The 25,294-nt window shown below is 38.4% G+C and overlaps 1 protein-coding gene across 1 annotated transcript in view; it reads right to left on the bottom strand.

Moving 5' to 3' along the window:
• Positions 1 to 25,294, bottom strand: part of hiw (highwire) — a 1,788,684-nt gene that overhangs the window by 1,514,392 nt on the left and 248,998 nt on the right. Inside the window, 1 exon segment of the mRNA XM_067112237.1 lies at positions 16,137 to 16,301. Within this exon segment, the coding sequence (XP_066968338.1) occupies positions 16,137 to 16,301 (165 nt within the window).

The following is a 25,294-nucleotide window of genomic DNA, read 5'->3' as shown; positions in this document are numbered from 1 at the left end:
CTGACACGGGACTGGACTCAGAAAATATATATATATATATATATATATATATATATATATATATATATATATATATATATATATATATATATATATATATATATATATATATATATATATATATATATATATATATATATCTTTTCTTTAACATACCTGTAGAAAAGAGAGCAGCTAATTCTTGTGCCCCACCTCTAATTGCCTTATCAGCCAACGAAAGAACCCCCGAGCCAGTCTGCAGCAAAATTGTCCTGTAGAGAAGAACATTCCTCAATCTTCTTCGTTAAAGCGCCCACCATCCAGTTTAGGAAACTGAAGCTCTCGAATACTGTGGTGTCTTTCACCAAGCGGTCGAGCTCAGAGGAAGAAAACATAATCTTTGCTGCGTCGAGCAGGATCAACGAAGCCGGAGAAGTCTCCTTGGGAGGAGGCAGAAACTCCCAAGGAGGGTGCTTCCCCTGTCGCATAAAGCACATACTTATCCTTTGACAGGCGCGAAGGAGGAGAGCAAAACATGACAACGCTTTCTTGGAGGAAATCAAGAGAGCCATCTTCGAGAGTTTAGCCGAGCCTGCTGGTTGCCGTAACATGAATGAAGATCCAGAAGAAGAGGGTGCTGCAGTGGAAAAGTATGATGGAAAGCAGAACAGGAAGTAGTTTAACAGCGATGCGTAAGAAGACGAAGGCTGTTCTTGTTCAGGTTCCTCTTCTGCTGACGAAATAACGGACAGCGCCAAGTCCTGATGTGGTTCCTCCAGTATCTGAGGAGAAGACGAAGGTTTCTTCAGAAGCTCCAAGATATTATCCAATCGCTGATGGATGGGCAGCAATGAAGGATAGGAGAAGAGGATACAGTCTTCGAAGTTTGTTTAACAGGAGGCGCTGAAACAGGTTGACCCGCTGAAATAGGAATGTCTGAGTCAGAAGAACCCTCAGACATGTAATCCAACACTGGACGAGAACGGAAAGCCAATGGGATGTCAGGAGCTACTGCACACACACTGATCCCAATGTATGCTTATGAGCCACCGGGAGCTCTGATCCCATGAAGTTGGCCCCTTTGTATGCTTATGAGGCAACTGGCGCTAGGGAGCCACTGGGAGCTCAGTATCCAACGGGAGCTCTCTATCGTCTCATTGGCTGCATGGGGGCTCTCGATCCTTTTGGCGCTTACGAGGAATCGATGGCTGTTCATCCAAGACATCCTCTTCAAAGGCCTGGAGGAATCCTGAAACCACCAACCGCGAACTTTGGGCTCAGAAATCAGAACCACTGGAGGATAAGGTGGTCCACTGGTACACTTTTCCAGCACTTGATTACCAAAACCTGGGGGGTAGCAATAGGTTCGGTTTAGGGAGCAACTACTAGTGGGCAAACCTCACCCACCTCCCTGGGACTTACGGTTTGCCTCCTCCCAGTTGCAGGAGAGTTTGGCAGGGACCTCCGTCTAGGAGCATCGGTGGGACGAGAAGCCACCCCCTTCACTGACACAACACTAGCACTGGGATCAACACTTGCCTTATTTAAAAGGACTCAAACAGAAGCTCCTATTTGAGCGACCGTATTCACTCATGCATCAAATTTTTTATCTATCCGAGCTTCGAGACTGGCAATGGCACTAGGTTCAGAGGGAAGAGAGCCAGGTAACAGAGTCAAAGGAAGAGTGAGAGAAGTAGGAATAGGTGAGCGAGAGGTCACAGGTGTTGAAAGGACAGGCTTCAGAGTAGAGGACACACTGAAGCTCTAGCTTCGGCTCTAGCAGCCGCCTTTCTATGCCTAGCCTTCTTTAACTTATCTAAATGGCTGGTCAAAATTCTCCATTTTACTTCGTCCCAGTCACTATCTTCTTTGCACGTCAAGTCAGGAGAACATACTTGTCCTCGGCAATGATAACATACTATATGCGCATCATATTTAAAGAACATTAACCTAGTATTGCAGCCCTTACTGCAATATCGATTACTAGTCACACTCGAGTCTGACATATTAAGTTAAAAAATCACAAAAGCTAAGCTAAGCTTATCTAAGCTATGAAAATGTTGCGCAGAGGCTACCAAATCAATAAATACTTTACCAAATTCCTTGAAAACAATCAAAACCATCTGGTGAAAACTCCTGAACTTCAAAACAAAGCTGCTGAACAACCGATGTGTGGTCACTGAGCAGCAGAAATGAACCGAGCTCTTCAGCTATGTTGTACCTGTACTTCCCTGGAAGTGGGCGGGGCACTTACCTGCACCAAAACAAAAGCGCTACAGCAAATTTCAATTCTAAAGTTAGTATACCTTAGTTTAACCAGACCACTGAGCTGATTAACAGCTCTCCTAGGGCTGGCCAGAAGGATTAGACTTATTTTACGTGGCTAAGAACCAACTGGTTACCTAGCAACGGGACCTACAGCTTATTGTGGAATCCGAACCACATTATACCAAGAAATGAAATTCTTTCACCAGAAATAAATTCCTCTAATTCTTCATTGGCCGGCCGGAGACTCGAACTCGGGCCTAGCAGAGTGCTAGCCGAGAACTCTACCGACTCATCCAGCAAGGAACTTGATTTCAATTCTAAATCTGCCGTTTAAGTAGAAACTAACAGTTATGTAATCTTGGTAAGTTACACATATAAAATCATGTGTTCATTTAGTGAACGCAATACAAAGTTTGCAGAGGGCAGTCTCCCACCTTCCTAAGAGATACATTTGGATCTACGAGGTTTCAAATTTGATGCCCAATATCAGAGAGATCTGATACCAAGGCATGAGGTCATTTCACAAAATAGAAAGTCTTCTTGAAAGTAATTTGACTGCTGTTTCATGTCTCTGTGTCCCTCCTCATTCAAGGAACACCAGAATGTTCTGGAACCTAAAAAAACTGAACTTCTACATCTCTGCATTTGGTATCACTGAGCCACTCTATAATTTTTATTGGATTTAATGAAATAAATGCTTCTGTAGCTAACAAAACACTCTTTGCATAACTACAAATGGTAATATTATTGTCCTTCATTAGCGTATTTTTTTTCAACAGAAGCCAGAATGCCATACAGCTCTGCTACAAAGACAGAAGATGTAAGAGGTAGTGCATCCCTACTGTTAAACGTGTTAGCATGTGCCCCAAATTCAATACCAACATTGAAATGGAGGTACCAGTAAATGTAAATCTTGTACCCTGATGCTGTACAGTAAACCCCCCATATTCACAGGGGAAGCGTACTGCAACGCCCCCCTGCGATTACTTAAAACCCCTCTAAAAACACTTAGAACTGCCTATTTTGATAGTTTAAAAACAAGAAAACCCTCTAAAAATGCTTATACCAGAGTATTTTAATAGTTTTATCACAAAAAGTGGATTTAGTCTTGAAAATCGTATGAAAATACAGTAATTAGTGAATGTTTCTCAGTGAAAAATACAGCGAATGGGCGAATTTTCTGTGAAAAATGGGTAGATACGTTCCACAGAGAAATCCGCGAATAAGGAGGGTTTACTGTATACGTTCTATAAAACAGAAGGAACTACTTCTGCCATGATACTCTATACCAGTGAAGTACTGGCAAATGGACACCTCAGCAAGTTTCCAAGGTGGGGTTACTGGCAATCAAAAAGGCAGTAAGCCAGTCAAGATTCAAACTATTTAACAATGGCCTTACTCTAAATCCATATAGCTATGGGAATTTAGAATGTTCTTCATAGTACCCATATCTCTCCATTTGCAATTTGAAATACACAGGAGTTTGGAAGCTTCTATAACCTATACTAGTCTCAGATAATTGAAGATTGGCAAAAATTAATGTCAGCATTATGCACAGACTAAAATTTTCAAGTAGCTGGGGAAAGTGAAGAATATACCTAGCACCCATAAGTTAATGTGGATAAAATAAGAGTTTTATATAACTTGGGAGTGTTTGACAATCTGTGCCCCAGGGTGTATGAGCTAAAACCCTAAAAATATTTTAAAATTTAAGAAATTTGGTTTTAGTCATCTTGAGATGAGACTTCTATGACAATTTCCAATAAAAAAACATGCCTAGGAACTAAATTTCTTCCACACACAGAAGTCTTTGACCTTTAATATAAATGTCTGCGTATCGATGTAGTCAATAAATACAACAGAAATGAATGGCAAATGTTTTAATAACTATGAACCTAAACCCATCTAAATCTGCACATCTGGTGATTCAATCTATTGTAAGTTAAAGAAGTCCTTCAACTGCAAACATTCTGAATCCTGCAAATGAAACTGAAAGATCATCAACAAAGAGTTTGAGGATAATGCCACTGGAAATAACAGTACTGATACCACTGATTGCTACAGCAAACAGTGACACCGTGCACACTACCCTGTGGAACTCCTACTCTGACTGGAAAGAACAGTCGTACTAAAAATGCCTGAATGAATACTGTAATGGCAAATCACCTATTAAACTGAGGTGTAACACTGTTTGAAGAATTCCATGCCCCCAAGCTATGTCATATGCCTTTTCAAAGAACAATGCCACATGATGCTGTCTGGGTCCAAATATATCGCACATAGATAACTTAAGGCCCGAAAGCATATCCACTGTATAGCGCATCTCTGTAAATTAACACTATGTTGCAGAGAGAATACCTTTCTTTTCCAACACCAATACGAATCTTGCACTGACCATCTTTTCCATGATCTTACATAAAAAAAAAGAGGAAAATACAACCAGACAGTAATCTGCATGAAAAACTTTTCCTTCCTTGGCTTTGAAAATGCTAAAATTAAAGCATGCCCCAATACTATTGGCCTACTGAGCAACTGTAGTCAAGCCATACTTTATTTATCACATTGTACAAAGACCGAGCGATTTTGCACACATTTCATCATTGCATATGGAGCTTCATCTAGGCCAGGGACTGTTTCAGTCAAATTCTCTTTTGGTAAAACAGACACTATAAGATTCTTCCCTATTTGAAGTAAATTTCTGTGGTTTCTTCTCTTCTTTGACTTTTGTGATAACCATGACACCTGTTAGCTACTGATCACCAATTTTTTGTTTTAAACTCAAGGTGGTTTTTGGCACAAATTTATTTGCAATTTTATGAATTTTCTCCAAACACCAGGAGTTCTTTTATTTACTGAAGAAACAAGAGCTTACCAAAACTGATCTCGAGCTGCTTTTGTTGTTTCAGAGCTGTGCTTTGCATCTGTAGGTTATGGCATTTTGTTCAGTGCAGTTTCTACAGCACCAAATTAATGCAGTCCTTGTAGCTTGGCATAATACCTGAAGTTACAGTTACCACCAAGGAACTGGCAGTTAACAGAGCAAACATGTTTTTGGATGGAGTGTATTCCAGCTCCATAAAGAGCGAATGGCATCATCACTGCTTTGGAACTCTTATGTATTAACTATTTCACTTAACTCCTTGAATTTCAGCCATTCGGCTTTTACCAGGCATGAGCAAGGAGATTATGCTCAAGTGGGCTATATTAAGTTCAATTATAATTGGCATGTGACCACTTGTCAGCCAGTCATCCAATGTTCTTCAGCAAAAACAAATAGGGCAGTTACAACTCACTATTCCAAGGGCAATACATGGCATAGTAACTGCCTATGTATGGAATTGGATAGGTTCACCTGCGTTGACACCAGTCTTCATTTTCAATTAGTGATGATATAAGATTTCCATTTGCATTTGCCAACAAATCACCCCTTAATGGATGTCTGCTCTGCTTTTCAAGTCTCTCATTAGAACAAATGGTTCAGAAAGTTGATTCAACAGTTCAACCACATCATTATAGGAGATATTCAACAGCTAAACCACATCATCATAGGAGATATTTTCATAAGAGGGTAAGTAAAGGGACAAACTACATTTTCTTGTCAAGTCAATCTGCATTCCTACTGCTTGAAGGAGAATACATAGATTTAGTAGTATTTGGGGAATGTCCCAGCAAACTTACACTTGACTTTCACCATGATACTCCTACCTGTGAACTACATACAGTTTAGTAGCTAGTGTATTCCCTCAAGCATAGACTATTAGTATCTAGCATAATTTCTCAAACACAGGATTAAAGGCATATATATATATATATGTGAATGAAGAGCTTCAGCTCCTCATACTCAGCTCTCAGACCTTCACAGTTCCATGGCAAAATACACATGAAAATTTTAGCTTCTTTGCTGGAAGACTAACTTAGGTCTTCCTATCAAAATTTTATTACTCTTAACTTTCTGAAAATTTGTCCTAGAGTAAAGATCTTGATATCATACATTCTACATTCTGGCATTACAGTATATTTTGGAATTATTTGCTGAGGAGGGTGATGAACCTTGGCAGCTGCTGCTAAATGTTTCATATCATCCAATATTCCATCTACATTATTACGAGCATCAAACTTAACTGAAGTAGGTTTTTTTATCACTTCTTGCTGATGGAGAGACAGAGATGGAGGTCTCCCTCTTTTCCAGTTACATTATGGAGAGCTATTAGGATTACACACCTTATTTTCTCCTAAGTCAGGCAAAACCACTACCTAAGACGGCTGTATATTTTGGCATCTCTACTAACATTGTCTTTTTCTTGCAAGTGTATTTTCAAGGGTGGGTAGTATTCTTGGACTTTATGACCTCGGCATAATTTCTAGCTTTATTCAGTAGTCTTCTAGCATATTCCCTATTTTTATTCTCAGCATCTCACTTCACAAGAGTTGTTGCTTCTACTGTACTGTGAGCATGTTCCACCATTTGATAAGTAATTTGTGTTACAATTATTGCAATTTACAACTGATGTGCAAGTACCATTTTCTGCTTCACAATAATTATTATAATTTTTCATTTTTGCATATTTGGGAAGGATGTCCAAATTTGAAACAACTGTGGTACTATTAAAGTCTCTTTTAAAACAGATGGGCTGATATTCTCTCATTTTTGATACTCAAATGAGAGGGAATACTGCATCATGATCCTTAAATGTAGCAACGATCATAGCAGTTTTAGGAACCTAATGAATCCATCCTTATTTAGAACATAAATCCAGTGTTTTCTCCTCAGTAAAGTCACATAAATCTTCACTAAAAATTAACCCTCTCCCATAACTAAAATTTAGATGAGGTTTGATGGCTGCCAAAATGTAACATTCATTTAACTATCTGGCTGAGCATATGACTGAATATAATTGGATTTCTTGCTAAACAGAGAAATGACAACATATCCTTCAGTGCCTACCTTCCTTTGTAGATGTTTGCTAAATTTAAGACAGTTATAATTACAGTATCAGCCCCTTGCTACTGCTACAAGCCACATCAGGGTCTAAAGTAAAACATCATAACACTGTCAGAAACCTATTGCATACATATCACAAACAAATTGAATATAAGTTAACCACTGTATGTGGAAATTGATTTTTGGAAAAGGCTAGATAATTATATGAAGCATTGGTTAGGACTACAGTAAGTCCTTGACCTGTATTTAACTTATTTGTGATGTGCAGTAAGTTGATGTATTTTTATAACATGTTTTACTGCAGTGTGGATGCATCTTTTGATACTTTAATTTGGGGTTCCACAGATTCTTTGTCACACCAATAAGCTAAAGAATATGTAAAATTTCTAGGTCTTGTGTCACAAAGAGCGACATTAATATTAAAATAATTTATAAATATATCTGATATATTGCAACTTGCATTAAAAGTTTCTTCATCATGATTTCAAAAGAGAGCTAAGCTTCCCACTTCTAACTGTCTTCTCTGAAGCTCATCACTTTTTTAAAATTCTTCCATATGTTTTAAATGCACAGTGCTCCCCTACTTTTTCACGGGGATAGGTTCCAGAGCCCACCGCAGAAATGCAAAATCCGCGAACACGCAAAATCCCCTCTAAAAACACTTATAACTGCCAAATACCCTGTACCCCTTAAACTAAAGTGCTTATAACTGCCTATTTTAAGGGATGTGCTGACCACCAAATTTCAAGAAATTATTAAATTTTAATTATTAAAAGTTTTCAACTGTTATATGTCTAAAAAAATATCTTGAAGCATTAATGTTAAAAAAAATTTTTGACTGGTTTACTGACAATTTTGTTCATCGCTTGCTGGCACTGTAAACCACAAATTGTGAAACAGAAACTTGTAAAAATGTTTCTATGACTCTAAGTCTGGTTAGGTGGAAGGAGTTATACACTGTTTTAGACTGTTTTATGTGTAAATAAACATATCTTGAAGATATATTGCTCAAAAAAAAAATTTTTAGATTGGTTCTTGGACAAATTTGTTCATCACTTATATGGCACTATGAATGACAAATTGTAAAAACTTGTAAAAATGCCTGTATGACTCTAAGTCTGGTTAAGTGGAGGGAGTTATACAGTACTGTACATTGTTTTGGACTGTTCTATTTGTAAATAAACATATTTAGAGGATATATTGCTTAAAAAATTTTTAGACTGGTTCTTGGACAATTTTATTCATTGCTTGTACAACGCTATGAACAAAAAATTGTGAAAAAGGCATATACAAGTGTCAACAAAATTTATTCAAAAATAACTGTCACCCACTACAATATCCCATTCTCTCTTGCGGTAGTGTCATTGAGAAAATGGGTTATATAATGATATGGGGATGACTCGCTCAAGATCTGATTGTCTCAGAATTCTCTTCAAAGTCCAAAAATGTTTTTGTTTTGCCATTTCCTCAAAACTTACAGGACTGTTTTAAAACTAAATGTTTATTTCTCCAAGAAGACTGAACCAAATTCAACAAAACTTTTACAGCGTGTAGTATAAACATATATCTTTATTTTTTGGTCTAGGAAATTGCTTTTCTGTGCAACCTTTAATTTTGCATATTACAGTAATTCTGAAAAGTGACATGATTTTTTCAACTGCAAAACAAACTTAATCCTTAAACGCCGAGCCTCTATTTACAAAAGTGTCTGTCGTATGCCGGCAGCGTTCGGGAGTTAGCGCCGAAGCGGAAAAAAAGTTTTTTTAGAAAAATCACAGCACGCTTAGGTTTTAAGATTAAGAGTTCATTTTTGGCTCCTTTTTTTGTCATTGCCTGAAGTTTAGTATGCAACCATCAGAAATGAATAAAAATATCATTATCATATATAAATATTGGAATATATGACAGCACAAAAAAAAAATTTCATATATAATTGTATACAAATCACGCTGTGAGCAAAACGGTTAAAGCTAATGAGTTATTTTTTTTCTTTGTATTGTACACTAAATTGCAATGATTTTGGTATATAACAAATTGTAAAACGATCAAAGCAACACAGAGAAAATATTATCACAAAATGATGCATGAATTTGTAATGCGCGGATGTAAAAAGTTTTTTTTTTAAAATTCACCATAAATCGAAATATTGTGCTAGAGACTTCCCGTTTGTTGCAAAATGAAGGTAATTGATTGAATATTACTAGACTGTAAGTGTTTTAGCTTACAATTGCAGTTTTTGACCATTTCGGTCGAGTTAAAGTTGACTGAAGGTCGAATTTTTTCTATTTCTCGTGATTTATATGAAAATATTTCAAAACTGATAAAAGCTACAACCATGAGTTATTTTTTGTTGTATTCTACATGATATTGCACACATTTTCATGTATAACACTTTATGTAAGGCCTCATATAAAACGGTGCGAAAATTACGACAAGGTGACTAAAGAAATTCTGAGATTTTCGGCAGTTACCGCGCGGACGTAAGGATAAAGTTTTCTTTAAAAATTCACCATAAATCGAAATATTGTGCTAGAGACTTTCAATTTGTTGCAAAATGAAGGTAAATGATTGAATATTACTAGAATGTAGGAGTTTTAGCTTACAATTACATTTTTCTACCATTCCGGTCGAGTCAAAGTTGACGGAAGGTTGAAATTTTGGCACTTATCCTGATTTATATGAAAATATTTCCAAACTGATAAAAGCTACAACCATGGTTTGTTTTTTGTTGTATTTTACATGAAATTGCACACATTTTCATATATAAAACTTTATGTAATGGCTAATATAAAATGGTGCAAAAATTACGACAAAATGACAAAAGAAATTCTGCGATTTTCGGCAGAGTTACCAAGCGGACGTAAGGAAAAATTTTTCTTTAAAAATTCACCATAAATCGAAATATTGTGACAGAGACTTCCAATTTGTTGCAAAATGAAGGTAAATGATTGAATATTACTAGAATGTAATGTAAGAGTTTTAGCTTACAATTGCATTTTTTGCCCATTTCGGTCGAGTCAAAGTTGACTGAAGGTTGAAATTTTGGCACTTATCGTGATTTATATGAAAATCTTTCAAAACTTATAAAAGCTACAAACAGGTTTGTTTTTTGTTGTATTTTACATGAAATTGCACACATTTTCATACATAAAACTTTATGTAATGGCTAATATAAAACGGTGCAAAAATTACGACAAAGTGACGAAAGAATTTCTGAGATTTTCGGCAGTTACTATGCAGACGTACGGAAAAAGTTTTTTTCAAAAATTCACCATAAATCGAAATACTGACAGACTTCCAATTTGTTGCAAAATGAAGGGAAATGATTGAATATTACTAGAATGTAATGTAAGAGTTTTAGCTTACAATTGCATTTTTCGACCATTTCGGTCGAGTCAAAGTTGACCGAAGGTTGAAATTTTGGCACTTATCGTGATTTATATGAAAATATTTCAAAACTTATAAAAGCTACAACCATACGTTGTTTTTTGTTGTATTCTACATGAAATTGCACACATTTTCATAAATAAAACTTTATGTAACGGCTAATATAAAACGGTGCAAAAATTACAACAAAGTGATGAAAGAATTTCTGAGATGTGTCGCTGATGCTCTGTAGTGCGAGAAGAAAGAAATTCACGCATGCGTGGCTGGGTAACGCTTGTAAGCAAAACAACAGCGTGATCCGTGAACTCCCAGCATTCCTCAAGGTGCGTGATTTAAAATCTTTCGCAAACTAGGCCTATAACTATTTTTCTGCGAATATTTAAAATCTTTTTGTAGTCGGCATACCGTATGTCCACTCGGCACCCGACAGACAATTTTAGTCGACATACGATACGTCCAGTTGGTGTTTAAGGGTTAAGAGGTTGAATTTCTAAATATCCCCATGAGAGACTTTTAATTATTAGTTGCAGAGTAAGTGGTAAAAATTTGAAGCAAATCTCTTTAATGTAATCACAAGTTAGGAACAGTCATTTACTTTATAATGGGGCCTTATGGCATTGACGCTCCCCTTAACAGTTCACTGCCTAATTTAATAGTTCAAACAAAAATATACCTTAAATTATCACGAACACAATATGGAAAAATACAGTAATTAGTGAATACACAGTGTTGCTCTATGAAAAAATGAGAGAATTGGTGGAAGTTCCCAAGGGAAAGTGAAAGATATGTTCCACAAAAATCTGTGATAAAGTGAAGCACGAAAAAGTGGAGGTCCACTGTAATACTTTTATTCAAATTTATTGGTGCCAAGGTATAGCCTGAATTCTCAACAGTGATTGAGGGAATGTTTGACTCAGAAGCTGAATTACATTTTCAACATAGTCGCAGTCATCAATATTCACATCAGTGCCAAATTTTGTTTCTTGGAATCATCAGTAGGTCCAAGGGTACTGATATCCTTAGAGGTATTCAAAATCTCAAAAAGATATCACTGGTCTTTCGTGGAGCCTATCCTTCCACCTATGACGCTAGTAGGATCTGACTCCCAAACATCCACAACTTTCCTTGATTAAAAGGGATAGCATCAAAATGATTCAAAAGTAGCTTAAATTATCCTCAATCTAATCATCTTGGTGGGCAAACCAGACATCAGAATGACAGAGGTCTTATCCCATAAACCATCTCAGCTCTGGAATCCATGGTCCAATTCTAAAAGACAGTCTCACCTCTGAGATAGCAATATGTCTAGCATATTGATACCTCTCAGGTCAAAACCTTATCAGCAGGTTGATGACACCAGCACAACATTTACTATTGCCTTTGAAAATGGATGACAATCCCAGCAATGGTATATTTTCTTGATAATCATAACTGTTGTGGCAGAATTCAAACCCACAAACAACAACACTCATCCTGATCTTCGGTTGCTGGAGATGGAGAAAAGGTCCACAGTCGCCAATCACAGCACACAAAACCACAAAACAAAACTGAGAACAGCACCCTCCACCGACAACGAACAAAAAGGAAGAGACACATGCACCATCAATGTTGGTACCGGTATCCAGAACAAAAAACCAGAACAAAAAAACCAGACGAACTGCCCGTTCACTTTCAAGGTTGGACCTCAACTACTCAAGACTTCCCCAAAACCGAAAAACTCCCGACAGACAGACAGACAGCGCCGTAAACGAACTCCAACAACCGAACCACTCACAACAACAATTACTCGTACACTCTCTCTCTCTCTCTCTCTCACAAAACGTTGGGAAATGCTAGATACAAACAAATTTATTCATCCCTCTATAATTCTCCCCCCTTTTAGCATTTCCCAACCAACACCTTTCACACTGCATTCAAATCGCCTTACGCAACACCCACGGATGCTCACTAGCAGGTCCTCTAGATCGCGTTCGCGGGCACGTAATCATTCTCTCAAAATCATTCTCTCTTCTAGCAACATTCAAATTCACATCTTCTCCTCCATTCTCTCTCAGATTCACGCTATCCTCTTCACTATTACCACTCTCAATTTCATCCACAATCTCATCTATACCCTCTAACTCGTTCCCAAATACTCTCCCTAATTCTTCAACTAACCCATCCCATTCGCTCATTGACCTTTCCAATTCTTGCAACGATTCATTCATGCTTTCAATCACTCGTATATTACTGCTACGCTCTCTTACTCTTACACTTTCGCTCACCTCCAACCGTTCACTAACCCCTACACGTTCAGTCAACTCAGTTATATCAAACCCGCATATGCTATACGTTCTATCCATACCATCCCATTCATCCGTATTACACGCTTTATCACTCATTTTCACTTTGGCACTCACACCCCTATCACACAACTTACGATCATTCCTTTCACTTACGTTCTTCCCTTTCTTACGTTTCCTACCATACTCTATCAAAACCAATTGCTGATCCTCATGCAACAACCCCTCACGTACATGCATCACACGCACCGCTTGCATCCTGGAGGACCCACCCATTTGAACCCCTTCACACTCAGTTTCCCGAATTCGCTGTCACAGTCACCCTCTTTCGTCTACATACACTTGATACATGCCCTTCCATTCCACATTCGACACACTTCGCTCTTGGTTCTGAACACATTCTCGCATAATGCCCATTCTTACCACAGTTGCCACATATTACATTCACTGGTACCCCTACAACCATTAGCAATATGACCCACCTGTCCTGCACCAGTAGCATTTAACCCCTATCTTTCAGACACTCCTTACCAAATGTCCCGATTGCCCACACCAAACACGCTCCTAAAGCCCACCTACACTCATTCTTTGTATGTCCTTCCTTTCCACATCTAAAACACTTCGCTCGAATTCCACTCATCGACCTTCCCTTTGTACACTACCATCCCTAACCCGCCCAACCCGTTGTTCCCTTACAAACCCACCATTCATCCTCACTGGCACCTCCACATTACTTGCTCTTACACTCCTATCTATTACACTATCGGCCATTCTCATTGGGCCCCCTCAACACTGCATCCCTAAACCTTCCAAACTCTGGCACTCTCTCATCTACCCCAGCCCTTACACTTACACTTCTGCTCTCTTTTATAACCCTGTCAAGCTCATAATCTTCTACAACTTCCAAAATTTCTCCCCAAGTCAACCTTTCATTCGTCCATCTTTTCTTCTCCTTCCGCTTCAAGTTCACAAATTCTCTAACTCCATCTGGCACTGTCCCTAACAACTTCCGTACTAACTCCTTACATTCATCTATCCCATCATCCCCAAACTTCTTCCTTGCCAACGTCTCCAGCCTACAAGCATACAGTGACAAGGTTTCCCCAGCTTTCATTCTCGCCTCATCAAATTCATTCTTCCTCTTATACTTAACACTCGCTTTCATACGCCTCGCTTGCTCAACTAGTCTAGCTTTCACCTTGTCATACTCAACATCTCCCACACTCATAATAACCCTATACATATCAAGCAAAAACCCAGTCAAATGTTCTCCTAATTCTCGTGCCCACACTCTCTTACTTTCCCCATACTTATCCTGACAAAACCTTTCATACTCCCTAAAGAAATCATGCACATCCCTACTTCCATACTCATTATACCTTTCACACCGGGTACCTCCCTCACATACATAGCCTTTCTCACTTCTTTCTCACTTACACTCTCACTTTCGCTACTTTCACTCTGTCCTTTCATACCCTCTTCGAATACAAAGAGTCCACTTCCGCACTTACATTCATCTTACTCATTACACTCTTCTTCCCCCTCTTTTTATCCACTTTTATCCACTCACCTCCATCCACCTCACTATCACTACTGCCTTCACCCTCTCCCTTCTTGCCTGCCTTTCCCACTTCCTTACCCTTCTTACCAGTTTCCTTTCCCTCTCCCTTCTTCCCTTTTTCTTCTTCCCTGACTTATCCTTACTTTCCTCTGTTCCTTCCCTTGCTTTTCATTCCCTTTTCCTTACCCTGCCTTCCATTCTCTCGTTTCTTACTTCCTATTTCCCCATCACTTTCATCACTCACGCTCCCATTCACTTCTTCCTCCTTTTCTTTCTCTCTTGCCCCTTCACACGTTCCAGAGGACCTGCCTCCCACAGCCCCTTCTCCAAAAACACCCTTGAACATACCTTTCACCATTTCTTCCACACTTTTCATCATTCCCTCCAACTTTTTATCCATCCTCTCTACCATCCTGTCTTCCATTCTCTCTTCTGACTCTTTCATCTCCCCTTTCATTTCTTCTTTTGCACTCCTTAGCATTCCCCCCATCTCCTCCAACTGACTCCTCAACTCCAAATTCTCACTCCTCAGCCTCCCATTCTCCTCCTCCAGCCTACCCTGGAGTTCCCTAGCCACCCAGAGTTCCTCTCTCAGTTTCTCTATCTCACTCATCCTGACCTCTTACTCTCACTCTAGCCACCACAAACAATCCTAATAGCAATTATACAACAGCCCCACGTTGGGCGCCAAATTAATGTGGCGGAATTCAAACCCACAAACAACAACACTCACCCTGATCTTCGGTTGCTGGAGATGGAGAAAAGGTCCACAGTCGCCAATCACAGCACACAAAACCACAAAACAAAACTGAGAACAGCACCCTCCACCGACAACGAACAAAAAGGAAGAGACACATGCACCATCAATGTTGGTACCGGTATCCAGAACAAAAAAAAACCAAAAAAACCAGAACTGCCCGTTCACTTTCAAGGTTGGACCTCAACTACTCAAGACTTCCCCAAAACCGAAAAACTCCCGACAGACAGACAGACAGCGCCGTAAACGAACTCCAACAACCGAACCACTCACAACGACAATTACACTCGCTCTCTCTCTCTCTCTCTCTCTCTCTCTCACAAAACGTTGGGAAATGCTAGATACAAACAAATTTATTCATCCCTCTATACTGTCAAGAAATTGGAGTGGCTGGAAAGCATGGCTGAGGAAAGGTGTTCAAATCTGAAAGAGGTTGAAGTAATAATGAGAAACAGAGAGAGGGTACAGAGTGACACTCAGATTCGTACCAGGGAAAAGAGATTACCCACGTTTGAAAGCCATCTTTATCTGTCACACAGTTTCAACACTGAATATAAATATTCTTGTTTGAAACCATATGATTCTGACAAGGCATTCTCTCACTGGGAGGTCCAACTTCCAGCAAGTATGCCTACAATGTTTGTATATTTACACAGGTATGCAAGCTGCTTCTCCCTTCTTGTTTGGAGCTCAATATGAGGGAGTTTGTCCTCTAATCAATAAGAACTGGAGACCTTAAGCTGAGTTGCAACAACAAGTCCCAGCAAGCATTCATTATTCCAAACCCCAGTCAGCTCTAAGGGCTATAATATCATATTTATTCCATGAATCATGCACTCCATACACACAAGGAGTGCATCAAATTTAGCTCTTTCCTTTCTTTAAAAATTTCCATACACAATCCACAATAAACACTGCACACATGTAAAGATGTAGAATGTGTACAGTATTTGAACTTACCTCTCTATCTGGAGATATGTGGCCAATGTTTATACCATCACTAAAGGGAAGTCCTCTACACCATCCAGGAGAAGAGCACTGATATACTTCAGAAACCTTCAGTACCTCGCGATCAATAACAACAAGTTCACCATTGCTCCCCTCAGGTCTATAAAATACATCACCCTATAAATGGAAATAGGAATGAAAAAGAATGATATTAAACACATGGATTTAAAAAATGCACTAAATATCTTAAGAAATCTGATAACAGTACTAACATTACTACATTATCTGATAATGTTCCTCTGACTTGGCAACATATTTTTGGGGCAATAATGCAAAGTCCTATACAGGACTGCAGTATTACATGAAATACATCAATAATGATATACTTCTATGTAAACCAAAAATAAGGAATTAAATCTATTATTTGTCAGAATGCAATATTAACTCAAAATCCATTTCACAATGCAGCCTATGAAAGGACCTGAAAATGAATTTGACATAAAATTTATCAAAGAAAATAAAAATGAAACAAAGTTGAGCAGTAAGTAAAATAGCATTTACTATGATGAATGATAGCGAAAATTTTGCCAGAAAGCTCAAATTATAATTTATATAATTACTCAAAGGAAGTAGACCCTCTTTTAAACACGTTCACTTGAACATAGTGGCAGCATTAGTTGAATTGATCTTAGAGAGAGTCTTTTCAATTTAGCGTATTACCCTTTTCTCCTCAATGCTGTTGTTTGATAAATGCTAGCTGATGTTCATATTGTGGCTCAGAGGAACAGCACAGAGGTTCTGTGTTCAGTAAGTTTGCTGATATAGAGTAAAGGTAGAAGTAAAAGGAGGAAAAACAATCCTGTAGACTTTACAGCAGGAAGTATCTGGTAGGTGAATTCTGGGGTTTGTTCTCAGGCAGTAGAAACTCTGTGAAACGTGTCTTCCTGTGACATCAACATTTCAGCCGGCTCAACGGCTCTCTTTAGGACAGGTTAGTTGATTCTGAAGGAAGTAAGTTCAGCAGTCACTATATAAAGGGTCCAATGCTGCAGGTAGGAATGGCACTATATTTCACTGGACTGAAGATGGCCGTTGAGCCAGCTGAAAGATTGACATCTTAAGAAGAATCTCTAAGAAGAGTTTCTGCTGCCGAAGAATAATGCCCTAGAATTCACCTAATGGATGTCTCATGAGGGAAAGTTTATGGTATCAACTCTCCACATTTAATTTCTACCCTCACTACATATATACAAATAAACTTACTTAACCCAGAACTTCTAGGCCATTCCTCATAGCCATAATACAAATACTGGCCAGATCTTATCAAACATCAGCATTGAGGAGATAATTATATGTAGAACTGAAAACTCACCATAAAATACTTTCAACTGATACTGCCATTCTATTTAACAAAATCTACATTATCATTATTCTTCTTATTACTATTAATATTTTTATTATTATTGCTTGCTAGACACTGATTCCTAGGGAATCTGATCCTCATCAGGAACAGCCAAACAAGCGCTACAGTGAACACTTTTATTCCACAGGGATGTTTCAGCTTCAGCACAAGCCATTTTCAACCTATATAGGGGCAGAACAACAAACCATTGACACAGCTGTGAATGAAATGTATAAGGAAGGGAATTCTGTCAGAAATTTGCCTAGAAATAAGTTCAAGACACTTTTAGAGACACCGTGTACAGGTACTTACTTCATGTTTAGTAATGAGCTGTATTTACAAGTAGGTGGGGTAGCAAAATATAAAACTTACTTAAGATAGGGAGGTGAATAATAAGATGCAATTTTTAGATACTTTCATTGACTCATTCAACAGTTCATTCTCTGTTACAGAAAACCAACTTTTTCAGGATTTGGTTTGAGTTTTTTCAGTCACTGTCCAAACATTTTCAAATTAAATGCAATAAATATTTTAATCTACAGGGTTTACAATTTATGCTCAAACTTCACTCTGTTTCATGAGATGAAATTCTTAGTGAGATTTTTTACATATATTGGATATCCAAACAATTCGGTCTAAAACACATTAGGCTATTTCTGGAAAATTTTTATAATCCTAGAGCCAATTAAAACAGTTCCTAAACTAGTTTTTGTTATAGCAAATTACCTTATATTGGTAAATCAATTAAGCAACTTGAGAGGGAATTGAAATATGGTTGTGACAGATTTTATCCACAATTTTAAAGTCAACTTTAATAATGATTTTACAATAAAAAAAGCTACTAACATTCAAAGACAAAACTCCCTGATTCATAGCATTCTGGTATTGTTTATATTATGCTTACCCCAAATGCCAAGTGGGGTATTTGGGTAGTTCCATAAAGGCGCTCCGAACAAGATACTGCCAGCATGCAGGGATCAGTGACAGGACAGACAGGTAGAGACTTAGCAGTCAAGCAGCAGTCTTCAATGCATGAACACTGCACTAGATGCAATCAGGCAAGACAAAGCATAAGGGATTTTAAAATTTTAGATCTAGTTCAAAATTGTCAGATTTAAGGATTTTAGAATCAATACATATTCACAAACTTAAGCCACAGTTCAACCAAGATCAGTCTTCCTTTCCATTATCCACAATCTACTGATTTTTCAGCTGCCCTCACTTCCCAGTCATCTGGTTAATTTAAATATTAAGTAGTTTTTCTTTTCTTTTTTGTCTTGCTTTCTATGTTTGGTTTTAAGAATGTTTCTTAGACCTATGTTTTATTCTATCTCTGTAAATCTTTATTTTTCCCCTGTTAAATTATATTTCATTTGACTTAGTTTTCATGACTATTGTTATTCACTTTATTTTATCAGTTTAAGCTATTATGGTTTTTTCTGAGTGATAACGTAGTTTACGATAAAACAAATAAAGACACTACCCTACTCACGAATGAGTTACTTTCCGAACGGCCATTTGCATCTTGTTCATAAGTTTTTTAATAAGTAGTGCATAATTTTTGTTGATGTTTACATTCAAATTTTATTTTGCCTGCATATTCTGCTAGTAAAATTTTTTGCAAAGAATAGAAGAACATGAGGAAGAAGAACCTGTTCCTTTAACCCCTTCCCTGATTATCCTGAGTATTATCGTGATTAACTACCATGTACAGTATTCTTCTTAAAATCACGAGAATATTTGTTCATACTTGTTAAATATTCCTACTTATTTCTATCTTCCCGACTTAACTAGGTTGGTGATGAAGGCCCATTTTCTAAATTTAGTATGTATTTCTCTTAATCATGCAGTATTATAATGAATTACTTTGGATGCCAGAAAGGTAACAGAAGAAAATAAAATTTAGATTCAAGCAACAACTAAAATTTAGTACTTTTTCCATGCTTTGTAAGTTATGAAAGGGGAATTTCGCAGGCGAAGCGTCTGACACTGGAAAGTAATAAAGTAAACAATGCACATGCCATCTACAGTGCTGTATTGACAAAGATGTAAGTTATAATCCAGAACTGTCTTAATGAGTACTCTTACACACAGCCCACAATCACAGATAACAAATTTTTGTTTTCATCCATTTAAGACATAATCTCTCTCTCTCTCTCTCTCTCTCTCTCTCTCTCTCTCTCTCTCTCTCTCTCTCTCTCTCTCTCTCTCAATAAAAAGAATATATATGAATAGTATTATATGTAATTTTTTTTTACTTTAATAAAATATAACCACTGGATCAATTTCAACCAAACTTGGCAGACAGATTTTTTATATAAGTGATAATTATGTGTCTTGAATTAGTTATGAAACTTAATTTCTCATAATATAATAATAATAATAATAATAATAATAATAATAATAATAATAATACTCCATTAACCTCTTATATGTACCTGGTAGTAACTTGAAGAAAGGCTATTATTATTATTATCATCATTATTTTATTACTATTATTATTATTATTATGAATAATTAAGCAATTTTATATAAAAGTAATTTTCATAACTAATTCAAGATACCCATAATTATCTCTTATATAAAAAATGAAATATACGTGCAATAGTAATGACACTGATATCTATACACCTCCCTTCCCCTTTATGTTTGTAGCACTGTCTCGAGCGTAACATTGTCGCCTTTCAACGAGTTGCACTGAATGACAAGGGGCATTGGGGAGTTAGATGACGGTTCTCTTTCCTGGCCAGAGCAAGGGGACACAGGGACTAGGGGAGAGGTGTCATCACTCATGTTAGGCACTGGGCGAAGTGTCTACGATTTCGGAACCATACATGACCACTAGGAAGGCACACTTCATACTGTCTTGACCTGCCGTGGCCTAACACGGTGCCAAACTTGTCCTGTCGTAGCATCCAGTATCCTGACTTGCTGGCAGATGGTGAGCTTGGTTAGAGGGCAGGCATTGTGGCAGTTTTTTTTTTTTTTTTTTGTTATTTTATTTTGAATGGGTTTGGTTTGAAAAGGGAAACAAAAATATTAAGGTGATGTTTCATTTTGCATCTACTGTATGTTTTTGTTATTGAGTTTTTAGTTTTTTCTTAGTTGTCTTTTTCAGTTGAATGTATTCAATAAATATTTGTATTTTGATTACTTCCAATTCAAGTTAGTAGCTCCACTGCTACAGTTATCTCCATTATGACCTGTATTGCTTTGTTGAGTAATGGACAATTCTCCATTATAATTAAATTCATTCTGAGCTTCAAGGAGTACTAATGCAGTGTCATCTGTTTGCATATTGTTGCAGTGGACTATATCTTATTATTGCTACTGATATGCATTTCTCTTTGTTTGATTAGAGAGAGCCCTAATGTCATAAAGGGAAATATATACATACATATGTGTTCTGTTTGGATTAAAAACCCTAAGGTTGAAGGGACACACAAATACAAAGTATACACATATGTCCATATCATCTGTCTAATCTATTTTATATATATTGCTATACTATTCTCTTATGCTGAGTTGCAGGCAGAAAGTAATTCGTTTGATATGCAAATTTCGTAGCTTGTGTTTAATCCCTAATCATTAAGTATCTGTAGAAAGTTGGTGTGATTGGGTGTGTATTTTGTATTTTGTCTAGCTAAAAACCTTTACAGTTTGCATTTTGCATTTTTGTGTGTACATATATGTTTGAGTACTATTGTTCTAAAAATTTTGGCCACCCACTATTATAAAATGGGCCCAAAATTCCATTTATTAGTTGCAAGTTAGTTTATTTGACACTTTGTCTCTTCTGGCTCCTACAGCACGTGAGTTGTAGAGGCTCATGACCTGGTCGGTGTGTGCAGCAGTATGACAATCGTAATCCTCGGTCTTGGTTTGCCACTCATCTGTGAATGACTGGGGGTGGGCGCCAGAACACAGGTACAGAAAGGGTGGCCACAGAGAATCTGCGCAGGGGAGCGTCCAGCAGGGTTCTGGGTGTTCCAAAACTCCAGCAGTCCTCTATCAAAGGCTTCACAATCTATATTCCTGGATGGGGTGGCTTGATGGTCAGGTGTTTGACAGCTTTTACTGCAGCTTCCGCGTGTCCACTGGACTGAGGGTAATGAGAAGTGATGTCGTGATGAAGGCCCCAGTGGTCGGTGAATTGCTTGAATTCTTGGCTGGAAAATGGGGGTCCTCCATTGGTTCGTAAGCGGAGTGGGACACCAACCTCAAGGAAAAAGATACAGAACATTCTTGTGACTCTGGCTGTGGTTGCGTCACGTCCACAGGGCAACCACAGGCAAACCTGAAAGTCTATCAGCGATAACGAGGAAGGATTTCCCTGCTATGTGGAAGAAGTCAGTTGACAAGCTTTTGAAGGGCCAGGATGGGTGTTCATCACACATGTAAGGTTCTTGTTGCTAACTGTGGAGAAGCTGTCAGCAGGTTTCGTAACTTTCTACCTTATTCTTTATATCAGCATCGATGCCTGGCCAAAACACTGTCTCGCACAACGTCGAGTAGCTTCGAACCCTCGGTGGCTGTTGTGGAGGCGAGCCAAGGTGGTCTGCGGAGGGCTGCAGGGATGACGATCTGGGGCCCATATAGCACTAACTCTCCATCCGCGTAAAGGCTATCCTGCAGCTTCCAAAACAGGAGGGTGGAGGCATGGAGGTCGTAGCAGTCGGGGGGGAAAGCTGTTGGAAACGTAGTGGACTAGATGATTGTAGTCTTGATCCTGAGATGCAACGGTGCGTAATTCTTGTAGTCCTATCTTCGATGATGGGCCCTGTTGCCTGGTCATCAGTGGAAGCGTCAGTGCTGGCGACGATGAGCCTGACATATGCAGTTGAGGTGGTGCAGTCTTCCTCATCTTCAGGTGTGGGACAGTTGGTTGGGGAGCGAGACAGGGCGTCTGGTATGCAGAGCTGTTTCCCCGTGCACCAGACTGTGAAGATGTAGGGGGCCACTTTCACCTTGAGGCATGGATTCTCAATGGCATCCAAGGTGTAGTGGTTGAGAATCAGTATCACATCAGGGGGTGATGGTCAGTCATTAAGGTGAAATGTTGAAGTCCAGACTAGTATAGGCAGCACTTAGCAATAGCCCAAGTGACTGCGAGCAGCTGCAGCTCTATGGTGGCGTAACAAGTTTCTATGTCTGTCAGAAAACGAGAGCCACACTCGACGAGACACATCTGACCGCGGCTGTTGTCTTGAAGCAGGGCATAGCCAAGGCCGTACAGGCGTGAGGCATCTGTTTAAAGGACTACAGGAGAAGCTGGGTTGAAGGGTGCCAGGACAGGTGGTGAAGTCAGAGCTTTCTTGACCTTCTTAAATGCTTGCTCATGGTCAAGGGTCCATATGAATGAGCATTTGGGGCTCATAAATGGGCATAGGGGTTGTGCTGCTGCTGCAATGTCCAGGGTGAAGTCAGTGAGTTGATTGACAAGACCCATAAATGACCTGAGGTCCGTGATGCTGGAAGGTGTAGGGAAGTCATGTACTGTATAGCGGATACCTTGTCGAGGTCTGTTGTAATGCCATCAGATGACAGGACATAAATGCAAAGGTTAACTTTAGGGGCAGCTATGGTGAATTTCTCTTTGTTGAGGGTGATGCTGTACTGACAGTACCTGGTCAGCATTTGGTGTACGTGTTGTAGGTGAGAAGGGAGATCCTCGTTGGACAGAACGACGTCATCTACGACTTTCACACAGCTGGGGATACCTTGTAGGGCCATATCCCCATGGAGACAGTATGGATCGCCTGTCACTGAAAATCCCATTGGGTCACGGCAATGCTGAAATCTTCTGTATGTAGTTATAAACGTGGTCAGGTGGCGGTCCTCTTCCGCCAACTCCATCTGACAGAAGCCATGCAAGGTGTCTGCTGTGGTGAAGTACTTCTAGTCCAGTTGCCAAACCCCACTTTTTAAGGGAAGTTGATTCTTCATCTCTGGGCCATTCTGAGTCAAAATCAGCCGGGTGCCAGCTTGGCTTGAGGAATTTTTTATACAGTCGATAAACAAAATAGCCGCCACACTTTTCTGATAAATTCCATATCTTCACTTGTAGACCATTTAGAAACGTGATCTTGATGTCTAAGCCCATGTTTAAATAAAAAGCGTATAATGAAAATTAATACCATATTACCCAATTACTATATAATAAATACCAAATAATTCTCAACTTTTTCTCAATTAATAGCCATAATTTATTTTGAACTGTGGTTTTCAGCAGTATCTTCACTGTAAATCACAGTTTTGTCATCTATAAATATGTTTCAAAACATCAAGAAGTTGAAAAAATAAAGAAATAAAAATGTATGTATGAAATCGGCATCAGATTCATAATGGCCATAATAACATTAAATAATGATCAACAACACTGTACGAATCATGTTTTCAGCCATATCTTAATTTGTTTACTACATAATGTAGTGTAATTTTTATTTCTGCATAAAGCTTGCTTTTTGGGTTGAAGAAGCAATTAAAGAAATAAATTAACATAATTATAAATAATTCACAAAACCAAAAGTGTTCAATTCCAGAATAAAAAAATAACCTATAGATATTCCTGGAAATCAAGTGTTCATTTGCAAAACATGTCACATCTATATTTGTTTTGCAACTCATACACATAATTATGATTTATATTTAGAAACTCAAATACTTCTTTTTACATTAAAATATCCTTTAATATTTGAATTAACAAAAATCTTTATGTTCAATCATCATCATCTTCTGTTGCATCGTACATTGTCTTGGTGTGTTCATTGTAACAATCTGGTCCAGCATTACATTTACAAAACACTGAACAGGACATATGTGCTATAACACAACCACACCTTCCCGATGAACATTGACGATTGCTGGAACATCCACATTTAATAAGGTGCAAAATGCTCAAAGCTTTGAACGGGAGATACATCTGAAGGCAGTGTTGTCGGCTGCATTGTCACACCTTCTTCATCATGATGCCATCCATTGGCTAGGGTCAAGGTCTGGGGGGTCTGGATGCATCGCTGATTTCCATATAATAACTTGAAGATGAGAGCGAAGTACTGTACATGTTGCACAAATGCATCATGTGAAGGAGGCAGCGACTTCAATTTTGGAGAAGTTATCTATTTTTGTTTGCCATCCTTGACTTCCACAGCTAGCGATGGAGACTGTTCATGTTATCTTCATGTTTGATACCATAACATGCAGCAATGAAAGAGGTTGCCTCTGAAATTAAATTGCTTTTGTCTGCTTCCAGTTGACCCAGCAAGGGTAGGTCATGTCCACCCATCAACACTTAAAGCTGTGACCTTTCCAATACCATATATGAACGAAACTGTGTCACACCCAGTCACGGCATGCACAGCAGGCAGGCACTTTGTGATGCATTTGTGTTTCAGTGCTGTTTGACGAATGTCTATTATTATTTGACCAGCACATAGACTCTCCACGCTAACATTTGCAGTCATTTTGTGTTCAGTGTAGAAATGAATGAGATGGTGCAATATGAACTAAATGATGGATGATGATGATGACATCAGCTTCCTCATGATTTGTTTTCAGATCCTGTCTGTGTAGAACGGAATTGTTCCATATTTGTAGTGGTGTAAGCTCTTTTCCCGTTATTACCAGTTTTGACTGATTACTCTGTATGTGGTCCTGAAGATACTGACATATCAAATCAATGAGTTGCATTTTGTTGAAGGTGACACTGAGTATCACTTTCTGTGCAGGTAAGGGTGTGCTTAATTTCAACTCATACCTTCAGCGTGCA

This window comes from Macrobrachium rosenbergii, chromosome 2, assembly GCF_040412425.1.
Source record: "Macrobrachium rosenbergii isolate ZJJX-2024 chromosome 2, ASM4041242v1, whole genome shotgun sequence".
NCBI lineage: Eukaryota > Metazoa > Arthropoda > Malacostraca > Decapoda > Palaemonidae > Macrobrachium > Macrobrachium rosenbergii.
This window is presented reverse-complemented; position numbering and strand designations above follow the sequence as displayed.